This window comes from Notechis scutatus, chromosome 6, assembly GCF_049901735.1.
Source record: "Notechis scutatus isolate UNSWTSFEM ecotype Mainland chromosome 6, rNotScu1.2, whole genome shotgun sequence".
NCBI classification, from domain to species: domain Eukaryota; kingdom Metazoa; phylum Chordata; class Lepidosauria; order Squamata; family Elapidae; genus Notechis; species Notechis scutatus.
The window spans coordinates 54898516-54921398 of record NC_142014.1 but is presented as its reverse complement, the minus strand read 5'-3'; the positions used below and the strand labels follow the sequence as shown (position 1 = coordinate 54921398).

Sequence of the window (22883 nt, the reverse complement as noted above, 5' to 3'; positions counted from 1 at the left end):
ATAATGACTAAATCTTTTAAGGCAGATTGCACTTTTTATTTTCATGTGTGGTCTTGCTCTGAATCTCCATGTGAGAATAGTGCAAAATGTTTTATTTCAAGGCATGACATTTTCAGGCATGAAATGTCATGTCCTTCTCCTCCTTCCAGGTTCAGAACCGCTCACTCCTTTTGCCTTATAATGAATCACATCATTCATATACCAGCACTACTTATTTTGATTGCCAGAAAATTCTGGATCCTTAACCCTTTGCCTAGCCCTGCCAGAAAATGTTCACTTGGAGAGCTATAGCTCTTCTCCTTGCTCATCTAAAACTTTTCAGTCTAATGCACATATGCAGATGCTTCTGTCTTTATGCTATAAAAAAGTTCTCTTCACTAGGATCGAGAATTGAGGATAGAAAGCAACTGCCTGGCTTTGTTTATTAATAGAAAACATGGACAGGTAGACAGGAAAGTCCTTGCTGATATGGTCTATTGTTCTTTGTTCTGCTTCTTCTAGGTGCCACCAAAGCATGTCTACAGAGTACTGCAATGTCAGGAGGAAGAGCTCACACAAATGGTTTCTACAATGTCAGATGGGTGGCGCTTTGAACAGGTATGCAAGATTATTTCATTTATTTATTAAATTTATTAAAATATTGTGAATATAGGTTTCCCAGTGTAGAATTTGATAGTGATTTCAGAATCTTCAATTTTTAAAAAATAGAATAGGCAGTCATGCTTCACATGTGGCTCTTATAAGTAATTCACAAAGCAGATTCAAAGAAGGAAGAAATATGCTATCGACCTAATAAATTTTATTAGTCATTTTTTTCCACTTCTGACTGCATGCCTGGGAATAAATTCCATTAAACTGTATGGTGCTTACTTTTTAATAAACCTGTGTTGTTGTGCAAGACATTTTATGCAATCCTGTGCCCGGTTATCAGGGTGTCCCACTGTTTTCAGTGTTTTTTAATAAGCAACACAGGTAAGATTGCAGGCATAAATTGTGAATTGGCACGATACTCCCAATTCTTAGACTATATAAGTTTAAGATTTATAGATTTTTTCAGATCCTAGAACATTCCAAACTTAATTGGAGATCGAGGGGAAATATTCGTTAGCTCTTTCTATGGCATGATAAAAATATTTTGGCAGATTGAATCTTTCTGGCTCTGTTGAAAAACACAGTTAAATTTCTTTCTTGTCATATAAAGACCACCGTGGAGGACAAATGTACTCACATGAAGTCTTCTGCACTAATCCTAACATTTGCCCTTTTCAGACCTTTTCAGGCCAGAAGTGTTCTCAATTTTGCATCATTTGGCATAACGTTCATCTCTTTCTACAGTTGGTGAATATTGGGTCATCCTATAACTATGGGAATGAGGATCAATCAGAATTCCTGTGTGTTGTCTCAAAGGAACTGTGCAGCTCACCCAGTGGCCTCTGTTCTGAGTCCTGCAGGAAACTCAAGGTTAGATCAGTCCTTAAAATCCTTCAGTTCTCAACTCTCTTTTCAGCTATCAAATGGCAAATGTGTGTTAAGACTTATTCTTTGTTATTCCCTATCACGTCCAACCTGGTTTTAGAAATGTTTATTTCTTTCTTCTTCTTTTTTTAAAATAAATTTTATTAAATTTACAATTAAAAACATATCAACATTACATGTTTATTTATAAGCCAATGATCCATGTTGTCTGACTTTTAAAAATATTATTTCTGGAGTGAGTGAAGATTCTTTTTACAAGGAGAGATGGAGCAGAATTACATTTTGATACCTATTTCCTTTCATAGATATGATAATCCAAAATTGAAATAAATTTGTACTTCTTCAGAATTGCAAGCATTTTGCTTACATCTGTATGGTATTGTCCTGCTTGCTTTTCTGTTACCTGATATTCCAGAGTCAGGGATTTTCTGAAGTGAGGTAATTAGTCCCAAGTTCTTCATTAACAAAATATTAATCACATAATGTGCTTATGTATTTACATTCATGTACATGATTCTAGTTCAGCAAAGGTAACATGATGCCTTTGAAAGATACTGTGTCCACCAGTCTCCCTATTCCATCTCACTTTTTAAAAGATTTCTAATTAAAAATTAAAACAGGAAGAAGATGTAATATTGCAGAACAAAGCACAGATATTTTCAGGAATCCATTTGGATCCCATAAAAGATTATAGGAGGCATCTTTTAGAAAGGATACTTTGCCTTCTGGTAGACGGATGTTTTATGATTGCTGGTGTCCATAACAGCAGCCATTTTGTGAACAGGAATATTTTCCCTGATAGCCATTTTGCCATACCATTCTTCTGAAATTCCACATGTATTTTCAGTTCCGAACAGTTGCTTATCCCTGATGTAATTGTAACTCCTATAAATAATAACGTAAGATAAACTTATGTCCTTGCTTCTTCTTTTAGCTGGACTGGCTGACATTATGAAAGCTGAAATGCAACCCAGAGCGAGTTGATGGCAAATGTTAGATATGATGTGGGGGATAGATAGGAAACTCATCAAGTTTGTAGATGACATCAAGCTGGCAGGAATAGCCAACACTCCAGAAGATAGGCTTAAGATACAGAAGGATCTTGACAGATTTGAACATTTGGACCTATCTAACAAAATGAAATTCAGTGGTGAAAAAAGTAAGGTTCTACTTTCTAGAAAAAGAAAAACCAAATGCACAGGTACAGTATAGGTGGTACCTGACTCAACAGTAGCAACTGTGACAGGGATTTTGGAGTCCTAGACAATCAGTTAAATATGAGCCAGCAGTGTGCTGCAATTGCCAAAAAAGCCAGCATAGTCCTAGGCTGCATTAACAGAGGGATAGAATCAAGACCATGTGAAGTGTTGATACCATTTTATAATGTCTTGGTAAGGCCACACTTGGAAAACTACACCCAGTTTTGGTTGACACAATGTAAAAAAGATATTGAGACTCTAGAAAGAGTGCAGAGAACAGCAACAAAGATGATTAGGGAACTGAAGGCTAAAACACATAAGGAACGGTTGCTGGAATTGGGTATCTCTAGTTTAATGAAAAAAAGGAGTAGTGGGGACATGATAGCAGTGTTCCAATATCCAAGAGGTTGCCACAAAGAAGAGGGGGTCAAGCTATTTTCCAAAGCACTTGAAGGCAGTACAAGAAGCAAGGGATGGAAACTAATCAAGGAGAGAAGCAATCTAGAACTAAGGAGAAATTTCCTGACAGTTACAACAATTCATTAGTGGAACAACTTGCCTCCAGAAGTTGTGATGGCACCAACACTGGAAGTTTTTAAGAAGAGATTGAACAACTATTTGTCTGAAATGGTATGGGGCTTTTTGCCTGAGCAGGGGGTTGGAATAAAAGACCTCCAAAGTCCCTTCCAACTCTTTTATTCTGTTATTTCTTAGTCTTAAAATTATTCTCTCTGTTCCAGAATCTTTACAAAAGAGGTGGAATCCCCTGGCCCCTACTGGTGATATTCCTACTTCTGTTGTTCTTTCCTTAGGTGCCGACTGCTGCAACACAGAATCCTGAGGAAGACCCAGAAAAAGAACAGCAGAATGACGAGGAGCTGCAGCTGCAAGAAGTTGAAGAGCAGGAGGAAGCACCAGTAAAAGCCGAGGGTGGGGGAGCTTCAAAAGAGGGTGCATGGAATGCCTGTGTGGGCATCAAGCAATATACAGAAGCTTAAGGCTGGTGAGAGGTGGGGGAAAACTGTGCATTTGGCAGCTGTTGCACTTTGGTCTAAACTGTGTTTTTTTTAATACTACATTTGTAGCAAGCGCCATCAACCAAGATTCCACTGATTCTTTTTGTTCTTGTGACCTTTTAGAGGCCTTTTACTTTGTGCTCTTTCCATTTTGCACTCCTTCCCCTTTTCTTGTTAATTTCCTTTTCTTGTGATCCCTCTTCCGATATTGTCTTTTCCTCCATGAGCCAAGAATCCTGCATTGTAGACTAGTTTAAACTTCCCTTTGGGCCTCTCTTTCCCATTCTGTTTTGATAAAGACAACACATCATCTGCACCTTCACACCTTTTATCTGTGACTCACCTTTTATCCAATTTTTCTTGGATATTTTTTTTTTTTTGCTAAGGTGTAGGTATCTGGACTGAGACCATTTTGAATTTGTCTTCCAGAATAAGCTTCATGATTCTGAGAAATGGAGTATCACAATAGAAGATTAAAGGCAGGAGAAGAGGGGCTGTTAAATGACTTCTGAACATACAAAGCAGCCTTTTAAAAAATGAAATGGAAAATGACTTTTCTGACGGCTGTATCTTTTCTTATGGGTAGTACTTTTCCAGGGTCTCATACGAAAGTCTTTTCTACCTCTGTTCTTTGAGATATCATTAATTGGAGAAGCCAGAGTTTGGTTCTTCTGCATAGCAATTGTGTACTACGCTTTTGGCAGCCACGCATCCTCTAATTACCTTTCTATTGTTACTTATATTATGATCTAAAAGAAAAACCAAAGTTTTGTATTGCAAAAAAAATAAAAAAAAATCAGACTGTCTTTGCTGAGGGTAAATTTTGCAATCTGCATTTTCTTACTATCTTCGTTACTCAGCTGTATCAAGGCACTTCCTGTTTCTTGCCAATCATCCTTTTACCTGGAAACCAGAATGTTCTGTAATGTGATATCTCCTTCTTGGACATGGAAGGGTTTTGCTATTGCTTCTGCTGAGAAGATTATCTCCTTTCCTGCTTGAGTCCTGTCTGCTTCAGAGAGTACATTGCCTGTCAGCTCTATTATGCACTCCCTCTACTTTGACTATTTTTCAGCTCCAGGTTTTTGTTTTTTATTTGGCCTTTTCCTTAGCTTTTCTCTTTGTTCCTATAAATTCAACAGACCTTCTGCCATGGCCATCAGTCGCAGTTTATTTGTGGAAGTATCTTCCCCAATGGCTGGGGTCAAACGAGGGCTAGCCTCCAATAGCATATCAGTGCATTGTCTTGTTTCCTCTTCCAAGATGTCTCCTGAGTCAGTGACCACAAACTATGCAGCCCCTACTTGGTTGAAGCCGCAGTAACCACATGCCATGGGGCAAATTGGGAGACAAAAGAGCGAGATACTGCATTTTTGGATTTCCTAGCTGGATCCAAACATGGAAATGGGCAGAAGGTATAGCGCCTCTTCTCATCTCCTTCTAGATCTTAACAAGGGGAAAAGCCAGACAAACAAATGAAAAAGGGGTGGCCAGTTCCCACCCCACACTATACACTGTACTCAGGTGTCTCCCTTCAGGGCTGGATAGATGGGGAAAGGGTGAGTTGTCTCTGGATGAGGAAGAACAACAGCCATTCCCAAATCCGTCAGGTGCTTCCAAATTTTATATATATATGTTTTCTGAGGTTCTCGCGAGATTTGTATGTGGATCTTTGTTATTCTCGGGTGCCCGCGTGAGATTCAAAGTATCTAGGCAACGCTTCGGCGAGGTCCCACTCGCCATCTTCAGGCTGGTGCTTTCGGCTTAGTGCCAGTGCAAGCAGTGGGACCTCGCCAAACGCCTAGATACTTTGAATCTCACGCGGGAGAGAACCCGAATAACTAAAGATCCATATATATATATATATATATATATATATATATATATATATATATATATATATATATATATGTGTGTGTGTGTGTGTGTGTGTGTGTGTGTGTGTGTGTGTGTGTGTGTGTATGTGTATGTGTGTATGTATGTATGTATGTATCAGATTTTCCTGAGTATTTCAGGAAAGGCTGCAAATCACTTGAGCCCAGGAAGCCAGAATCTGTCACTCCCTCATATTCCAAGACATGTTCTTGAAGTAGAAAAGGATTGTGAGGGATGGCTCCTCATCCCTTTTCATCTTGAAACCTCATACATCCCCTCAGACTAGAATATCTCATACTCTACATGTCCCTGTGGCAGAAATTGCTTTTCATTTCACAAAGATGTCAAAGATGCACCCACAAATCCACGAAGATAGGAAAATTGAGATCCCCCAATATAAAGCAAATATGATCCCAACTATAAGAACCACCCTCTTTGTGAGGGGAAAGATAGAATTTGCTTCTTCCCCTCTTAGGATATTTTTGGGCACAATCAACCCATAAGGCAACAGTATACAATACAACAACTATGTAAATTTATTGAATAAAAGCTTGGATATAGCTGTTCATTTAGTATATTTCTCAATTCTAACCCAGCTAAATAGAGGTACACATTGCTGATCAATCCAATTTCCCCAAATAACGTAAGCAGAGATGTCATCTAAATAAATTGTCAGTTACTAAAAGTTGTTTTGAAGGTCCTTGACTGGATTTCCTAGAGTGGAAAAGACAGTGGGAGAAATAGAAGGCAAAAGTATCAAACAAAATATAATAAACAAGCTCTTAATCTCTACCTGCACTCTTTGCATTAACTCTTCACTCAGAGTTCTTCTTCATCTCCTGTTTCATGGTATTTATAGTATTAAACCTTGATCAGCTACTTTTTATCAATCCTATTATAAATATTGTTACAATTTCCAAATTGTAGAAAAATATTTGAGCAGTTCTTAATTGTGGAGGATATTCTTTTTATTTTTTATCCTGCCTTTCCTTATTATTATAAATAACTCAAAGCAGCAATATATCTAATACTCCTGCCTCATAGTAGTTTCCCAACAATAATCTTGTGAGTTGGTCTGAGAGAGAATGACTGACCCAAATCATCCAGTCAGCTTTTATGTCTAAGGTAGAACTAGAACTTACACTTTCCTGGTTTCTAGCCTGGGTGCCTTCGCCACTAGACCAAACTGGCTCTCTAGTACTTTACAAGTGGCATTTCTTGATACTTTTAATCTTTTCATCATTCTTTGATATCCATTGCTTTAGTGTACTCAGTCATGCTATTGAATTTCCATAAACCTAGATATTGGATGGACTGTATATATTTATTAAACTAAATATTTATCATATAGTTTATTAAGCTTATTATCCATTATGATTATTAGAAGAAGTTGTTTGCTGGTCATACATTCTACAAAATGTATGCATTCAACTGAAATATCAATTGTCAATGAATCAGCTAGCTCAAATCACTTTTCCAGTATACTTTTGCTCAGTCATGGCCAAGGCTTCTACTCTATGATTCACACAGAAAACTGGATCCAAATTATCTCAAGAAATCCATCTGGGAAAAGAAGAACACAAGTTATGAACAACTAGCTAAGACTTCTGCTGCTTTCATGGTGGATTCTTAGCCAGAGGTAAGTCAGTTAGTGTTGCCTCAAGGAAGTAATAGTGGCTGACAAATAGGAAGGTAACCCTAAATTCAAATTGGGCCTAACATTGGGTGTGTATATATGGTAACTTTGGTCAATCAGAGATAAGGACACACCCAAGCAAACACACCCTACTGTTTGTCTTGGGATGATTTATCAGAACTATAAAGCCACATTGTCCATACTCACCAGGTGGATCAAAGCTCGCATCAAACATCCCCATGAGACCTAGAACAAGGCTGCCCTATAGGGAGCTGTAGTCCACTCACCCAAAAGAATGGCCCTTTTGGCTTCCCTTAATGCTAGTGCCCATTTGGGAGACGTCTGTGGGGTTTCCACGTAGGTCTCTGGGTCTTTCTTTGTAAAACAGTGTGAACCTCACTTGCACCTCTTGGTCAAAAGCATTTTAAAAATTGCAGTAGATAATTGATAACAAGAACTACTAGGATTCCATCTTCAGAGACAGCCATGGTACATTTCACTGTAGGAAAAATGTATAATGAACTTACTGTTGCAGATTTTTTTTTCTACAGTGGGGACAGAACATTCAACCCACCCTGATACATTAAAAAAGAGAAAATATTTTCCTGCAAAGATCTGTAGTCTAATGTTTAAACTGTTCATGCACTTCTTAGGGATTCTTTTCTTCCTTTGTGATCTGGAATATCAATCCAAAACTGGGAAGGAGGTATACTCTCACAGAAAGCAATGTCAGATATTTTATAGCTTTGCCTATGGAAGGAATGGGAAGGAAAAACGCCCTTTAGAAGGCCATGTCTTTGCTGGGGGGGGGGGAAAGGAGCTTCATTGTATATCTAATTTCCTGTTCCTATTCTCCCATCTAATAACCTTGAAGAGTTGGAGAAAAGGAAATTTAACTACAAAGTTAAATTTGATATTCCCAAGAAAACCAGGTTTTGGATTAGATTACCAGCAGCTATCCAGTACTGATTTAAGCACTCTTTAAAACCATTGATTTTATTTGTAATCAGAATAGAGAATATGGTCATCAGCCTTACCATTCAAGGTGTTCTAACACTGTCTGGCTCATTCTATAGCAAGAATACTGTATAGAGGTACTGACATTTACCTTCTCAGTATAATAAATACTTTGCTGTTGAGCAATGTTGGCGTTTTCCAAGGATTGTGGGCTTGACACGTAGATGAGTTTTGTCTTTTGTTGTAAAGGAAGGATGAAGGCATCCCTAAGGCTCAACTCACAAAGCTCTTCTTTCTGTGATCTGCAATGGGAGGTTCTAGCAGAAAAGATTTCTTAAATCTTTTGTCTCTGCAGGAATGTCTTGGCTCTCTGGTAGAGAGCCAAGAGCCATGTCTTGGCTCTCAGGTAGTCTTTGAGACCACTGGTGCTCTGTATTCACCTGATTCCACCCCGCCCACAAGCTGCTTTTCTAGCTACTCCTTTTAGCTTCATTCTTGCATCCTGTTTATTTGTTTTGTCCTCACTTCTGTTTCCTGCCCTTGTTCCTCCTTGCTGTTTTTTTTTAAACTGTTACAAACCAGATGTCTCAGGATATGATGCTAATGATGATCAATGTCTCTCTCTTTTTAAAGTTAACTTTTAAATCTTTATTTTTGTACTGTTATTTAAAAAAAAACAATGGGGTGGGGGTTGTTAGAATAAGATGAAATATTGTATTTTCCAGTTTCTAAGCAGCACCCTTTAATTGCTGTACGTTCTGCTATTTGGCAAAATACTGGATTACTTTTCTTAACCCTTGTGTTATTGTTGGGAGACGTGGCATGCGCTTTCAGGAACTAATTTCTTCATGGCCCCCAAAATTGACATTCCATGCTGTCACAGCCTCCCCTGCTGGGGAAAACAAAGTAAAACAGACAAGACCTTCTTCTAGCCCTGCAAGTTTCAGGCTTGCTCAGTGTGGGAATAAACGAGGTTCTGGAAAGGACCTCATGAGTTTTTAAACAATGAATGTGCTGCATCTTGCTGTAATGAATGTCCTGCAATTCCTGTTCCTGTTTGTGGACAACCATCTCTATTAAACGAGTTTTAACATTTTGGCATGCAGGAATACCCTTGCAATTTGAAAGAGAGGAAGCATGAAGAGATGCAGTACCTCCATCTTTTGCTCTTTGCATTGCATATGGTGTTTTTCGAGAGTTCCATTTTTAGCTGCAAAGGGCAGCATAAGAAGTTGTGTAAGAAAATACACCCCTTTTTGTAGAAAGAAACCAGCTGGAGTGTTTCTCCTTCGGTAGTTCTGCTTGTAGATGGAGAGCTTGGCTTATGTTCAAATAACAATTCTTCTTTGGGAGCAGATCCAATAATAAACCTTATGCCTTTAGACTGAGGAGAAGAGTGTTGTCCTTCTTGAACAAGATTTTATTATTCCTGAAAGTACATCACTAAGCAGATCACATTGTCTTGGTGTGAACTGAAACACAGCAGTGTCTGAGGAGAAAGTCAAGAGAGGCGTTGGGAGGGTGGGGCAGTGTCTGTGTGTGCAATCTTTCAACACAAGCCCCATCACTTTTGTACACATGTTGTGACATCGTAAGATGTACCAAAGGACTTTGCAGTGCAGTTTGACTTCTTTTTTCATCTGATGAAAACAAGCTACAGTGGATGTTGCTGCTGAAACTTACCTCATGAGGATCTAAAGGCAAGCAAACTGCAACTTGACAAATATTTCATTTTTCTTCCAAATCTCCTGTTGCCAGAGCAATTTTCCCAGTCACCGGTTTCCCAGGTCTGTTATAATTCGTTAGCTTTTCCAGATTTGCCATCTGCTAAGCAGAGCAAGGGAGTGGGTGGCAGGAACTCTAAGAGAACAGCCTAGAGAAGAGGGGCTGGTGTTGTTGTCTTTATATGTGTACCATTCCTTGGAAGTCCTGCTCAAAAGAGGGCATGTCCACGTGGGCAGCTTTAGAGATGTACAAATGTCCTCTAGCGTGCAACTAGCCAGACCACTAGGGAGAAGAAAACATTTGACTCAGCAATAACTTTGGTTTTATTTTTACCTGGCCGATCAATTTCACTTCTATTTATCTTGCAGTTGCCATCTCTATGGCTGTTTGGATATACCTTTTTTAAAAAAGGTCCTTATAGAATAGACATCAGGAGCAAAAATATATAGTGGGGAGATGGAGCTATGTGTTCGCTAATCCTGCCCTTTCCAACCTATTGTATGATTCTGTTACATTTCTATGGGATTGAGGATGGTTCAAAAATTCAGGTTCCCAGATGTACAACTGCAATTAGCCAAATACTTTTCTCACATAAGTGTTCTCCAAATACTTACTCACATTTTCTCCATCCCAAAAGGTCTGAAGGCTGAAGGGAAGCACATAAATTCTTCCCTATAGCCTTTCTTTCTTGTGATATTTGAGGAGAGTTAGTAACAATACTATATTCTAATGGATGAGCATCTGCCCTTTGATATACTTGAATGCATGTGTTTCTGCATGCACACACAGCCACCTATGTACATGTTTCATTTCAATGCTCCACGAAATATAGCCATTTATGTAAATCAACGGGACAAATATTACTTCTAATAGAAAGCCACACATTTACTTACCAAGATATCTGTTAATTGAGAAAGCAATTTTTAAATTGTGTCCAAGGATGCTGTGTAAAAACTCTTGAATAAATTTCACTATCTCATTACTGTGTCTCATGTTCTCGTGCCCTTAGAGAATATGCACTTATCAGAATGTACATAGGAAACACATCCTTCCATAATGGCATTTGAGTCCACCAACTCATTTATTTTGCTGGAAAGATAACTTAAGATTCTAGATGGAGGAGGTGGAGGAGAACAGCTAAAAGATTGAAACCCAAGGAAATGGAGATTTGGCCTGCTTCTCCTTGGTGCCAGTTGGGCCTTTTTTCCAGCAAGAAGAACTATCGCTAGTTGGGCCTGAGGTTGTGGGTCTTGAGCCCTAGTTATGTTAAAGTGATCTCAGGTTAGGATGCAACTTTCAGATCTTAACATTTCATTTTCCAGTGCTATAAAGAACAAGGAGATCTATTTTTCCAGCTTCTTATATTCAAGAGAAAGTATGAATTCATGAAATTTATTTTCCTTGAATGTAACTGTCCATTCATACGGCTCAGGAACCTTAGTTTGTGTTCAGGAAACATGTTAAATGAAATGTGTTTTCCAAATATAGATAATAACTGGAATTTGTTTACTAAACCATATCTCATTTAAGGAAACCATGACTTAGTATGGTATACAATCACAGCCATAATTTTATTGATTAAGGACTTTGGTAAACCTTTACCAAAACACACAGTTTTAATCTCTCTGAAGTATTTAAAAGTATTTAAAATTAGGAAAGAAATATTCCAAGTATGAATTCTGTCTTTCATGTGCAACTATTTACTTCTTTGAAAACATGAGTTCAATTTTGTGACTGAAGGAGGAACTAGGAACATTTTCAGTATTAAAGAATGTATTCCAAAGGGCTGTTGATTCAAACCAGGCATGGATGGTCTTATCAGATTGAAATAACAGCTTCAGAAACCAGCTATATGGTCATGGAAGAATAACAAAATAGTTATTGGTTTTGAGTTTGTGTGTTTTTTCTGCCCTCTGGTGGAAAGCAGAATTTCTTAAAAGATTTGGCCCCTTTCAGTGCTAAAACAATTTGTACTAGCTTAGAATGCTATGAGCGGTTTCTGGTGGTACCAGAATTGTATTTATTTATCAAATGTATATAACCACCCATATCACACGAAGTGTGTCTTATTTCTGAAACCAAGTTGATTGGTTTGGAATTAATAGAATAACAGAGTTGAAAGGGACCTTGGAGGTCTTCTAGTCCAACCCCCTGCTCAAGCAGGAAATCTTATATCATTTCAGACAAATAGTTATCCAATCTCTTCTTTAAAAAACCTCCAGTGTTGGAGCATCCACAATTTCTTGTTGTTCCACTGATTTATTGTTCAGTCAGGAAATTTATCCTTAGTTCTCGGGTGCTTCTCTCTCCTTGATTAGTTTCCATCCATTCCTCCTTGTTCTGTCTTCGGGGTGCTTTGGAGAATAGGTAGAGCCCCTCTTCATTGATTAGGAATAAGCACAGGGTAATTGCTAGCAGCTTATCAGTTTAAAACCAGGGGCGTCAAACTCGATTTCATTGAGGGCCACATCAGGGTTGTGTTTGACCTCGGGGATGTATGGCTAGGGTGGGTGCTACTCCTCCAGGCCCCAGTTTCATCTGGGATGGCCTTCTGCAGTCCTCTGCCAGTAAAAATGCAGCCCAGGGGGGCTGCACGTGGCCCTCCCCAGCTTCATTTCTGCAGGCAGAGGCATCGTGGCCCAGTCCTTTGTTGTTTCCAGGACAGCCCCGCGGGCCAGATCTAAGCACCCCGCAAGCCGGATCCGGTCCACGGGCCTTGAGTTTGACACCCTTGCTTTAAACAAAACATGGGGAAGTATCATCCAAGGGTGATACTTCTTGAACAAGCAAGTTACCAATTTAATAAGATCGTCTTGTGTTTACCAGCTCTTCTATTTATCAGGAGGTGGTGGTAATTCTACTTCAGAATGAGTCCAGTAGCTTCAACCCATATCCTAATGCTAGCCTGCCACAGTCCTGCTACATTTAAAGTCGCCATAATATCATTGTAAGGAGTATGTCCAAGTTGATGGGATGTTAAAATAAAAGCTCTTAACAATTTTTACTAAGGACAAATACACCATACATGTGCAGATTCAAAAAAGAAGATACATTTATGCTGTGCAACAAACATCCTCTTGTTGGCAAGAGGCCCACTAGTATTGGAAACCTGTGAAGCATGCTTATATCATTTTCAGAATGGTTTCATTATAATTTCTGTACAAAGCTATAGCTCTGAACATAAGCTGAGGTTATTCAGTTACAAGATCCCTTGCATTTATTGACAGAATTTCTCTTTTGCTGTCAAATATTGTAAGGTGCCTGAAATCTTATTTAAATTTTCAGTAAACATTTTGACCGCAAAACATCTCTGCTCTTCAGTCCAGATCAATGAAATGATCTCATGCAATGAATGAATCTTAATTTTTGTAAAGGGAGTCAATCTACCTGGATGCCTTAAAGTAGAAGTAGGTTGTTTTGATCTAGCTGGTCACTTGTTTCCTGCAGAACTAAAGGAAATGGCCGTCAGATATCGTGCACTGTCAGGACATAACAGTGGATCATTTGGCCAGGGAAAGGGATCACTAGACCGGCCAATTTGTGCAAGCAGGGCCATTATGCAAACACGTGGGACAACAAGTCTCTGCTTTCTCATTTGGCATTTTAAGGATTTTTATTGCCAGTCTTAAATTAAGAGGCATCCGTTCCTACCTCATCCACGTAGTAGTTTGGGATGAAGATGCAGTAGGTGGGTGACTACTGTTGGATAAGGATGTGACCTTGAAATACATTGAAAACTCCAATAATTTTAGCAGTAGGAAAATCCATGCCTAATTTTTTTTTCAAATAATCAGCATGTAGATAAGGCATGGGTCATGTAAGTAATAATACAAAATTCACCTGATGCTCTTCCCTTAACATTCCACAAACAGCTCCTCCCATTTCTCAGTGTTTTCGTCACTACCATTTTGGAATTGATATAATACAAGAAAAACTGGATGGACTTCCAATTTCTACTTCCACATTTAACATTCAAGAGAATCAATTTCCCTAATGTCTTGGAGTTTCCATCCAAACTAATATAAGGGCCAGTCTACAGTCAATACCTTTTGAAGGAGAACACCACACCTCTCTGTTGTTACATTGGAGCAGCTTCTCAAATTTCATATTTATTTTCAACAATCTTTCTTCAGTGGCCTTCGTTGGCTTCTCCACACATTAAAACTTCCTTAAAGACCAGTGCTTGAATATCAGGTGCAACAGGAGCCAGGTGTAAGATGGGATGTCTCCACAGGTTTGGCTATTTGAAACAGTGGGACAAAGACTAAAGGTGTCTCCTCAACAGTGTTTCCTTGTAACAAAAGGAGGATTTGGAATGATGCTCAGTTTGACATAGTTTGTTTCATCCATTCCTTTACACTAGTGATTCTGGTATATACTCCATAGTCTTTGGGACGTGCACAACCCATTCCCCAGCTCACCACTCCAGCTAGAAACCATTTGCCACTGGCTTCCTGGCAAACAAGAGGGCCTCCAGAATCTCCCTAGAAAGTGAAACCAAAGAGCAGTCAGGGCAAAAATAATTCGAATAGAAAGAAAAGAGAAAGCTCTGTGTAATGATCTTTGCAACACTCAGTGTGTGACATTGCATGCAAATAAGGCAGCATCACAGGAGAGGGAAAAGTTCTTTCTAGATCAGTGATGGCTAACCTATGACACGCGTGTCACTTGTGACACGCCGAGGCACTTTGACTGACACGCCTGTTGGTGTGGGGAAAACCTGCATATTAGAGGCTGCCTGTGCTCTGCTCCAATCCCTGCTCCCTGCTTGTTGCATGGAGGTGTGGTGTTACCGCTGCCGCAAGATCTTTGCAGCAGAGAACCAGTTTTAACCGCCATAAACTGAGGTTTGTCAGTTTCATTACCTCAGGAACGCTACAGGAGGAAAGGAGATCCATGAGGTTCACAGTCCTGTAAGGTGGCCTTCCAATCCCCACATCCTGCACCTGCAGCCCTGAGACCAGGGAGACAAGTTTCACAGCCCTGTGTGATCACCCCAGCCCAGTCTGTCATAAACCAAATTATTGATATTTCTTGAAGTGACACACGACCCGAGGAAGGCTACACTTTTTCCCGATTTTCGACACACCAAGCTGAAAAGGTTAGCCATCACTGTTCTAGATCATGGAAACTAGTGCTTAAAGATACCTGACAGGAATCCTTTTTGCCCTCCTGGTAGCCAGCACAAAGCATTCTGGGAGAGACCTGATAGTGATAAGCTTCACTGCAGATGTCTTGCTGAACTAATTGCACATCCACCTTTTGCAAAATCTTGCTTGTAGGACCTGTGGGAAAGGAGCTGCAGGTTAGCAGAAGTGACCAGAGGAAGAAGATATTTCCTGTTCCTATGAAATTCCAATCTCTACATATTCTTTGGCAAGGTTTTTAACCTTGGCAACTTAATGACGCATGGACCTCAGTTCCCAGAATTCCCCTGTATGGGGAATTCTGGGAGTTGAAGTCCACAAGTCTTAAAAAATGCCAAGGTTGAGAAACCTTGCTATAGAATATGTGGAGATTGGAATGAAATCCTGTTCTATAGGGATGCAACAGTTTTTTCAGGTCAATGTTTACCTGCTTCATGCTAAAAAGTGTGTGACATCATAATCACATTTCTCTGTTTTAGGAAATTTCAATTGAATAAGAAATGTAGTGATACTATTTAGTAAGGCAAAAGAAGAAGGGAATGGCAGAGAATGAGGTGGCTGGATGGAGTCACTAAAGCAGTTTGCATGGACTCCAGGGGATGGTAGAGGACAGGAAGGCCTGGAGGAACATTGTCCATGGGTCAGACACAACTTCGCAACTAACAACAACAACAACCGTTTAGAAAATAAGATGGCCTATTGAAACCTAACAGAATGGGTTGAATCCAGTGGTATTATTCCTCTGGCTGCTGTTCTAGAATGAGTAGCTTTTGTTCCAGATGTTTGGAAGAACCTCTTGAACAAACCTAATGTACTTATGGAGGGGAAAGAGGAAAGGAACAAATCTTGAAGTCAACTCCCTGGTATTCCTAAATATGCTGCAATATTTGCATGGTTTATGCAAGGATCCACTAGAGGGAGCTTGGTAGCATCTTGTTGCAAAGCTCTTGCAATGCTTGGCATGAGTTTAGCACACATGTATTCCTATGAGGCTGAATATGCTTTCACTGGCCAACTTTTAATAAGTTTTGCACACTCCTTTTGGCAAAAGCTTAGGATGCCTTTTTGACCCTATGATTATATCTGATTCATCCTTTTAAATTAAAAAAAACGGGGGCCCTTAAGGACAGACAAACCAAACACTGTACCTCCTTCCTTGACTGCACCCCAGCCTGTGACCCAACACAAGAGGCCAGGCTCAAAGAGATGAGAGCTGGCAGGCAAGCAGATGGGCTGGATGAAAGCAGAATAGATGACTGGATGGTCAAGCTGCAACAGAGCCACGTCATAGTCGTGGCTGTCTTCTTCATAGTAGGGATGCTGCAAGATACGGTTCACTTTGAAGGAAACCTCATTGTGGCTACTGACATTCAGAAAGTGCTTGCCCAGGTATACGGTCCAGACTGTGGGGGAAACCTGACTGCAGAAGAAAAGAGTGGGAAATAACATAAGCAACTTTGGTTTTTCTCTTGATACTATATGTGTCCAGCTCCCAAGTACAGCTCAAAGGCTCAAAGACTCTGTTTAGGAAAGAAAGGAAACTGTCTTAATGCCCTGTCAAACTCTGCCCCAGACCCAAAATTTATGGAACTGGCTTTATTAATGGGTAAGATTTTGTTAGTCACAGGTCATTGCATCTTCTGTAGGGAGGCTTATCCTAAAGAAAGAACATTGTAAGCACATAGTTGCTTGCAGGGAGGAAAGGGAAAAGAGGAAGAGAGAAACTAGGAGCGGTTAAAATTAGCTTAGATAGTGGCTATAAATAAAGGAGTAGACATGTTGGTTTTATGCAAGAGTCCTATAATATCTCAAAATACCAACAACATCTCTTATCACGAGAACCTATCTTGAAAAAGAAACGGTGAGAGGAAAGCAATGGGGTGGGGCAGAATAACAGGCAGGATGTTATGCAGTATTCTTCCAGAAGCAACCCTAGAACAATAAACAAGGAGAAACAAAAAGCTAGCAAAAACATTACTACAAGATTGTGGATTTGCTATAGGCTAAATGCAGGGGTGGGATTCTACAGGTTCGCACCTATTCGCTAGAACTGGTTGTTACATTCTAAGCAGTTTGGAGAACTGGTTGTTAGAAGAAATTACTGGACTAATCCTGTAAGTAAGGCAGGAAGGAAACATTCTGGTGTTGCTTATAGAAACTGCCTCTCCATTAACCCTTATTAACCCTCTTGGCAGGACTAGACTTCCTGTCTCTGGAGTTTTTCCCCCCTCCTTTGTTGGTACTTCGCTTGTGTGGAGTGACCATTCAAAGTTACAATGGCACTGAAAAAAGTGACTTATGACCATTTTTCACACTTACGACTATTGCAGCACCCCCACAGCCATGAGAGGCCAGGTGAGGAGATGCGTGCCTCGATGTGAGTGATATTGAGTTGGCCACACCCAGCCAGTCACATAACCACCAAGCCATGCCCACCAACTAAGCCACGCCCACAGAACCGGTTGTTAAAAAACTTGAATCCCACCCCTGGCTAAATGTATATATTTAATTGTTTGTTCAGCACTATTAATTTATCTGATTAAGGAAATGCAGTGCATCTGATAGTGTGACAAAAAGCAAACGTCAAAAGATGAGTTTTAAGCCACCCATCCTTTTATTTACCTATCTTCCTGGAAACAGTGAGCTGCAGTGATCACCCAGCGATCTGCAATCAATGTTCCCCCGCAAAGGTGGTGCCCCCGCACTTGCAAACTCGCTTGCCAAGGCCACTCCCCTTCCACAGAATGAGCACCCCCAACAATTCTCTGTGTTGCTGTTTCCTGCATTCCACAGTCTGGGAAAAAAGAGAAACATTAGGAAATAGAAAGAACGAGAAGAATGAAGGCTAATGGTAGAACAGAGTGGGGGAGAGGAAAAAGTGTACTTGCAAGATTCTTTATGAGGGATTTTGTTTTCCTGTTTTGAAAAATAATACCTACAGAAAAATCCAGGTTTTCCTTTATGATTACCACTCATTTATGCCTCAAGCTTTGGGCTCTGGGAGGAAGTTTAAGTTGGTATACTAGGGCAGTGGCATCTCCCATCATTTTATCTTCACAACCATTCTTGTGAGCATATATAGGTTGCCGATGATTGGCAGATCCAAACTTGAGTTTTTCTGGACTCAGTCCAAATCCCTAATTACATTGAATTGGCTTTTGTACATTAATCACTTGGCATATAATGCTGGTGAACAAATTGTGAGTGTGCAGTTTGATGATTGACTCCATTAGGAACAGCTGGTTGGTTTCAGTTTGAATTCTTGGATTGGCAATCCAATTTGAGCATCGAATTAATCCAAAACATTTTCTGAATTTTGAAAAAAAAAACCACCCAATTTGATCAGAATCATTGGTTCAATTCAAAAAGCCGGTTCAGAGTCTTGACAGTATTTCCTTCTAACTGAATCTTGAAACCAAGAATTTTCATAACCATTCAAATTATATGAAATTTTTATATTAATTGCATCTCTTTATTTCTTGTGAAATCGGAGCAGATTCTGTGAGAACATAGTCCAAGTTGTGCATTGTAAATGTGTTTATAATGAGCATGTTTTTTAAAAATAAAAAGTTGCTCCTAAGACTTAACTTTGGAATGAGTTTCAAATGTCAAAGTTTTCTACCCAATTACCAGCTGAAAAATCTACTCTCAGCCGCTTTTTGCCCACAAATGTTGATGTTGACCACAGTACGCAGTAATAATAAAAGAAATTGGACTAAGGACAGACATATCAATTCACTATCAGCCATAGAAAAACAACAGTCTGTTGTTTTAAATTGGGGGAATGGAGGAAAGAATACTGTATCTGTCACTTTTCTTAGAGCAGGGCTGTCAAACTCACGGACCATGGGCCGGATGCGTCACGCACTGGCCACGCCCATGCCCGGTTTAACAAAATGGAAAAAGTTGTGACACATCACGTGACAATGCCGTGATGATGTGAGTTTGACAACCCTGTCTTAGAGGAAAAGCAGGGTATAAATCTAACAAAATAATACATATGGATTTTTAAATATTTCTGCCACAGGAAACTGCATATCATCTTCATTCACCATTTTATATTTCTTGCCAAAACAGTCACACTCAACCTTTGGAGCCGTGTAAATGCAAGTGGAAAAATGGATTAATCTATGTGGGGAAATAATTATTGGAATAGAAAGGGGTAAAATGCAAGTTTTGATTTCAATGAAAAGATAAAAATATACTTTGGGTATTATTGTTCTTTTGACAAGAATGATTCAATATATACATGATAATATCCATTCACATAAACTTTCCCACTCATATATTATTCCTCTCAGAAGGAGGGTGTTGATACTCTGCATGATAGCCGTTTGATATTGAGTCCCTCCGAACTGCTGTAGCATTTCAGACCACCCAGAATTACGGATTCTATCAACCCAAATCAGAAAGATACTAATATCCTCCAGGTAAGTTACGTATGATCATGCTTGCTGGAAGTTCTGAGAACTGCAGTCCCAACAGTTGGAAAAGACTAGTGCATAGGACTGAAGCCTAGTGCCAGCCACCCTTGACAGAATGAATAGCAGAATGGCTCTGCTATTAAGATCATTCTAATCAGAAGAAACTGAGATGCTTTTAGATATTCCTCTGACTAGGATGGATCTCTTCCTCTGAGTTGCTTAGTTGCTTACCACATTGCCTTTCATCTGATTGATCCTTGCAATCAGGGACTGAGTCACATTGAGGGTTGGGCTTCTTCACACAGTTCCCATCAGCACATTGGTAAGTGTAAAGTCCACAAGGGATTCCTGCAAAAGTATATTATGTGGTGGAAAGAGAATATGGTTTTATTCTTACCATTTGTTGCACTTAGTACATTACTGCAATTTTCTCACAGGGTGGAGAATTTGTGACCTTCCATATGTGCATGAATTACCATGTCCAGAAATGTTAGGAATTAACCACGTTGGCTGAGAGTTATAACTTGGCAGTATTGGTGGTTCCACAAATTACCTACCAGCTGTACTTGATTACAGTCATGAAGCTCAGCCTCAAAGGTATGATAATGGTGAAAAGAAAGTGACAATCACAACATCGGTGCCCATTGCGTTTATATTAAGGAGCAATTTGTCCTCTGAAAACAAAGCTACAAGTAAGGCAAGCTAGACTTGTTTTAAAATGCAGATGGAATCATATGGAAGGAGTCACTTAGGTCATCAAGTCCAACTTTCGGGAATCCAGATCAAGATGGTAGAGCCTCTGCTTGAACTTCCAATTAGTTCCTCTACTGAGCTGCTTTAACTGTTAGGAAATTTCTCCCCCTTAACATTTAACTGCAATTTGACTTCCTATGTCTTAAATCATTCACTTCACTTCCTGTGTTCTGGAATAAAAAAGAGCAGGTACTGACCTTCACTCAAGTGGTTTCCTTTCAGGCATTTCAAGAATGTGGTACAAAATAGGAAACAACAGGGCAGCTGATCGGTTCAGAATAGAGTGGAATGATTCCTTCCCTTGATTTGAAAATTATACTTTCTATTGATGTAATCTAAATTTACACTTGCTTTTTTGCAGCAGCATTGCATGTCAGCTCTCATTAAATTAACTAATATCCATATATATGTGTGTGTGTGTGTGAATACTGTATATCCTATCCTATATATCCTATAAACAGTATATGGATATAGGAAATGCAATACATTTACATTTCCCCTCAATTTAGTGTCCTCCAAATATGTAAAACTTCATGTCTCATACTATAGCAATAGTACCTCGTCTTATACACTGCTTCACAGTGCTTTATAGACCTATCTAAGCAGTTTGCAGAGTCAGCATATTACCCCCAACAATCTGGGTCCTCATTTTATCGCTCTTGGAAAGATAGAAAGCTGAGCCAATCTTGAGCTGTTCAAACTGCTGGCAGTCTGCAGAGTTATCCCACAATACTGTATTCTAGCCACTGTGCCTTCATGGCTCTATCTCAGTTAATGGGATTTCTGAGGATAGATAGCAGGTTCTAGAAAGTTTATTTAATAGATGGTTCTGGATTTTATACCTTCGTTGCATTGCTCCTCGTCACTCCCATTGATGCAATCCAGATGTTTATCACAGACCTTGGAGAACTCGATGCACATGCTGTCTTCCTGACATTGAAATTTTGCGGGGCAGACTGGCAAATTGCAAAGCATAATAAGGAAAAGAAAGAAGAGAAATCAGGAGGAAGAAGAACAACAGGGATGAAAAAGTGAAATGATACAATTGGCACACAATACCCAATGTATTTTCATATGTCTTTTTGTGTCGGTGGTTATTTGAAAGGCCTTTGCCTTTATGTTGTTTTTATAGAATAAGTGAATTTTCATTGGCCATCCAGTATAACAGTGCTTTTGAAATTCAGGCAATTGTACTTTATATGAAAATATACTTTACAGTTAGATTTGCTGTTTTGTAGCAACTACATGTCAGTTCACATTCAATTAACTATCCCAAGATCTTTTTCACCTCTATACACACAGATGCACAGACACAGACACAGACACAGACACACACACACAGAAAGAGAGAGAGAGAGAGAGAAATCACATAAGCAATAAATGTTTCATAGAGCATAGTCTCTGGATATGTTAAAAAAAAAACAGGAAAAAAAGCAAGCTAGAATGTGATTTCTTGAGTTACAGACTTAAATCAACCAGCAATGATGTTAATCAATCCACATTATAAGATAATGTGGTGGTGTTGTTTTTTTGAGATTGTATGTTTGATTGGGTGTGAAAATATATATCTACTCTTCCATGTCTAGGTTCTGCCAGCGGGGTTCATAGCTACATGACAGAGCAGTTCATGAATGTAGCTTCTATTTCTTCATTTATAGATGTCCTTTCCCATAGCAACCAATTGTTTCTCACCATTGGCTGCATCATAGGAACTTCAGGTGATTCTGAAAGTGTAATGTTCAATATGTTTTGGAGAAGTTGACTCGTAGATAGGAATAAACTCTTCTGTGAGGAATAAACTCTTTGAGAAAAGCTCACCTGCAGGGATCGTCTTGATCAAAAAGGACGATTATTTATTAAGTCAAGTACGATGTGAAGATAAGGGAGGGAAATGATAAAGCATTGCTCACCACAGTTTCTCTCATCTAATCCATTGGGACAGTCTTCAATTCCATCACAAGCTGGCACACATAAACCATTCACAAGGCAAAGAAATTCTCTGGGGCATGCTTTTTTTTAAAAAAAATGGAAAATAAAGTGGAATATTAGTTGGATTATTATATTAATAGGATACATTTTCAAAATTTAGTTTAAATATTGAAATATTGTGCTGTGCTTCCAATCTACTTCTAATTCGATGTGAAATTGAATCTATAATATAATTTTGAAACATGAGAATGAAAGAGTCCCCAGTCAGCAATAAATGATTATTGTCAATATGGTATTAAATCCATAAAAGTCTTTTAATTCATGTAATATCAGCTGTAAAATTAGAAACTAGGAAACTCACTTTTAGAAGAGTGAGTGATGGTGTGTGCATTTGACTGCGTGCATGCATGCATGTGTTTGTGTGTGTGTGTATATGTGCCTTCAACACAGTCTTGTGCATTTCCCGGTGATTACCTAGACTAGTGCCTGCTATTTTCTTGGCAAGAATTTCAGAAACAGTTCCTAGAGCTGAAGTTAAAAGAGTTGGCCAACAATATCTAGCTGGTTCTGTGCTAAGGTGAAACTAAAACTCATTGTCTTCTGGCTTCTAACCTGGCACCAGCCTTAATACTATACAAAAACTGACAGTCACATTAGAACCTGGAGAACAGTCCACCACTATCTATGAGTTAAATCTATGGAACTTGGTCTTTGGTGTTGCATTTAGTTCTGACATTTTAGTGGGA

General features: G+C 39.2%; 2 protein-coding genes and 1 long non-coding RNA gene across 3 annotated transcripts in view; 2 read left to right on the top strand and 1 right to left on the bottom strand.

Annotated features, from left to right (window-relative positions):
- The window catches only part of KCTD17 (potassium channel tetramerization domain containing 17), a 29942-nt gene extending 24616 nt beyond the window's left edge, over window positions 1-5326 (top strand). Inside the window, exons 4-6 of the mRNA XM_026694927.2 lie at window positions 502-597; window positions 1336-1461; window positions 3488-5326. Of these exons, the coding sequence (XP_026550712.1) occupies window positions 502-597; window positions 1336-1461; window positions 3488-3673 (408 nt within the window). The 3' untranslated portion in view covers window positions 3674-5326. The remainder of the gene's footprint in view (window positions 1-501; window positions 598-1335; window positions 1462-3487) is intronic.
- A 1193-nt stretch (window positions 5327-6519) lies between these two features.
- Window positions 6520-10863, top strand: LOC148130230 (uncharacterized). The gene is made up of 2 exons (XR_015750121.1): window positions 6520-8532; window positions 8566-10863. It is a non-coding gene; the product is annotated as an uncharacterized LOC148130230 (long non-coding RNA).
- A 573-nt stretch (window positions 10864-11436) lies between these two features.
- Window positions 11437-22883, bottom strand: part of TMPRSS6 (transmembrane serine protease 6) — a 34110-nt gene continuing 22663 nt past the window's right edge. The window contains exons 12-18 of the mRNA XM_026694922.2: window positions 22119-22217; window positions 21051-21164; window positions 19687-19803; window positions 17654-17825; window positions 16180-16451; window positions 15033-15169; window positions 11437-14368 (exon numbers count right to left, since the gene is read on the bottom strand). Coding sequence (XP_026550707.1) covers window positions 14207-14368; window positions 15033-15169; window positions 16180-16451; window positions 17654-17825; window positions 19687-19803; window positions 21051-21164; window positions 22119-22217 — 1073 coding nt within the window. The 3' untranslated portion in view covers window positions 11437-14206. The remainder of the gene's footprint in view (window positions 14369-15032; window positions 15170-16179; window positions 16452-17653; window positions 17826-19686; window positions 19804-21050; window positions 21165-22118; window positions 22218-22883) is intronic.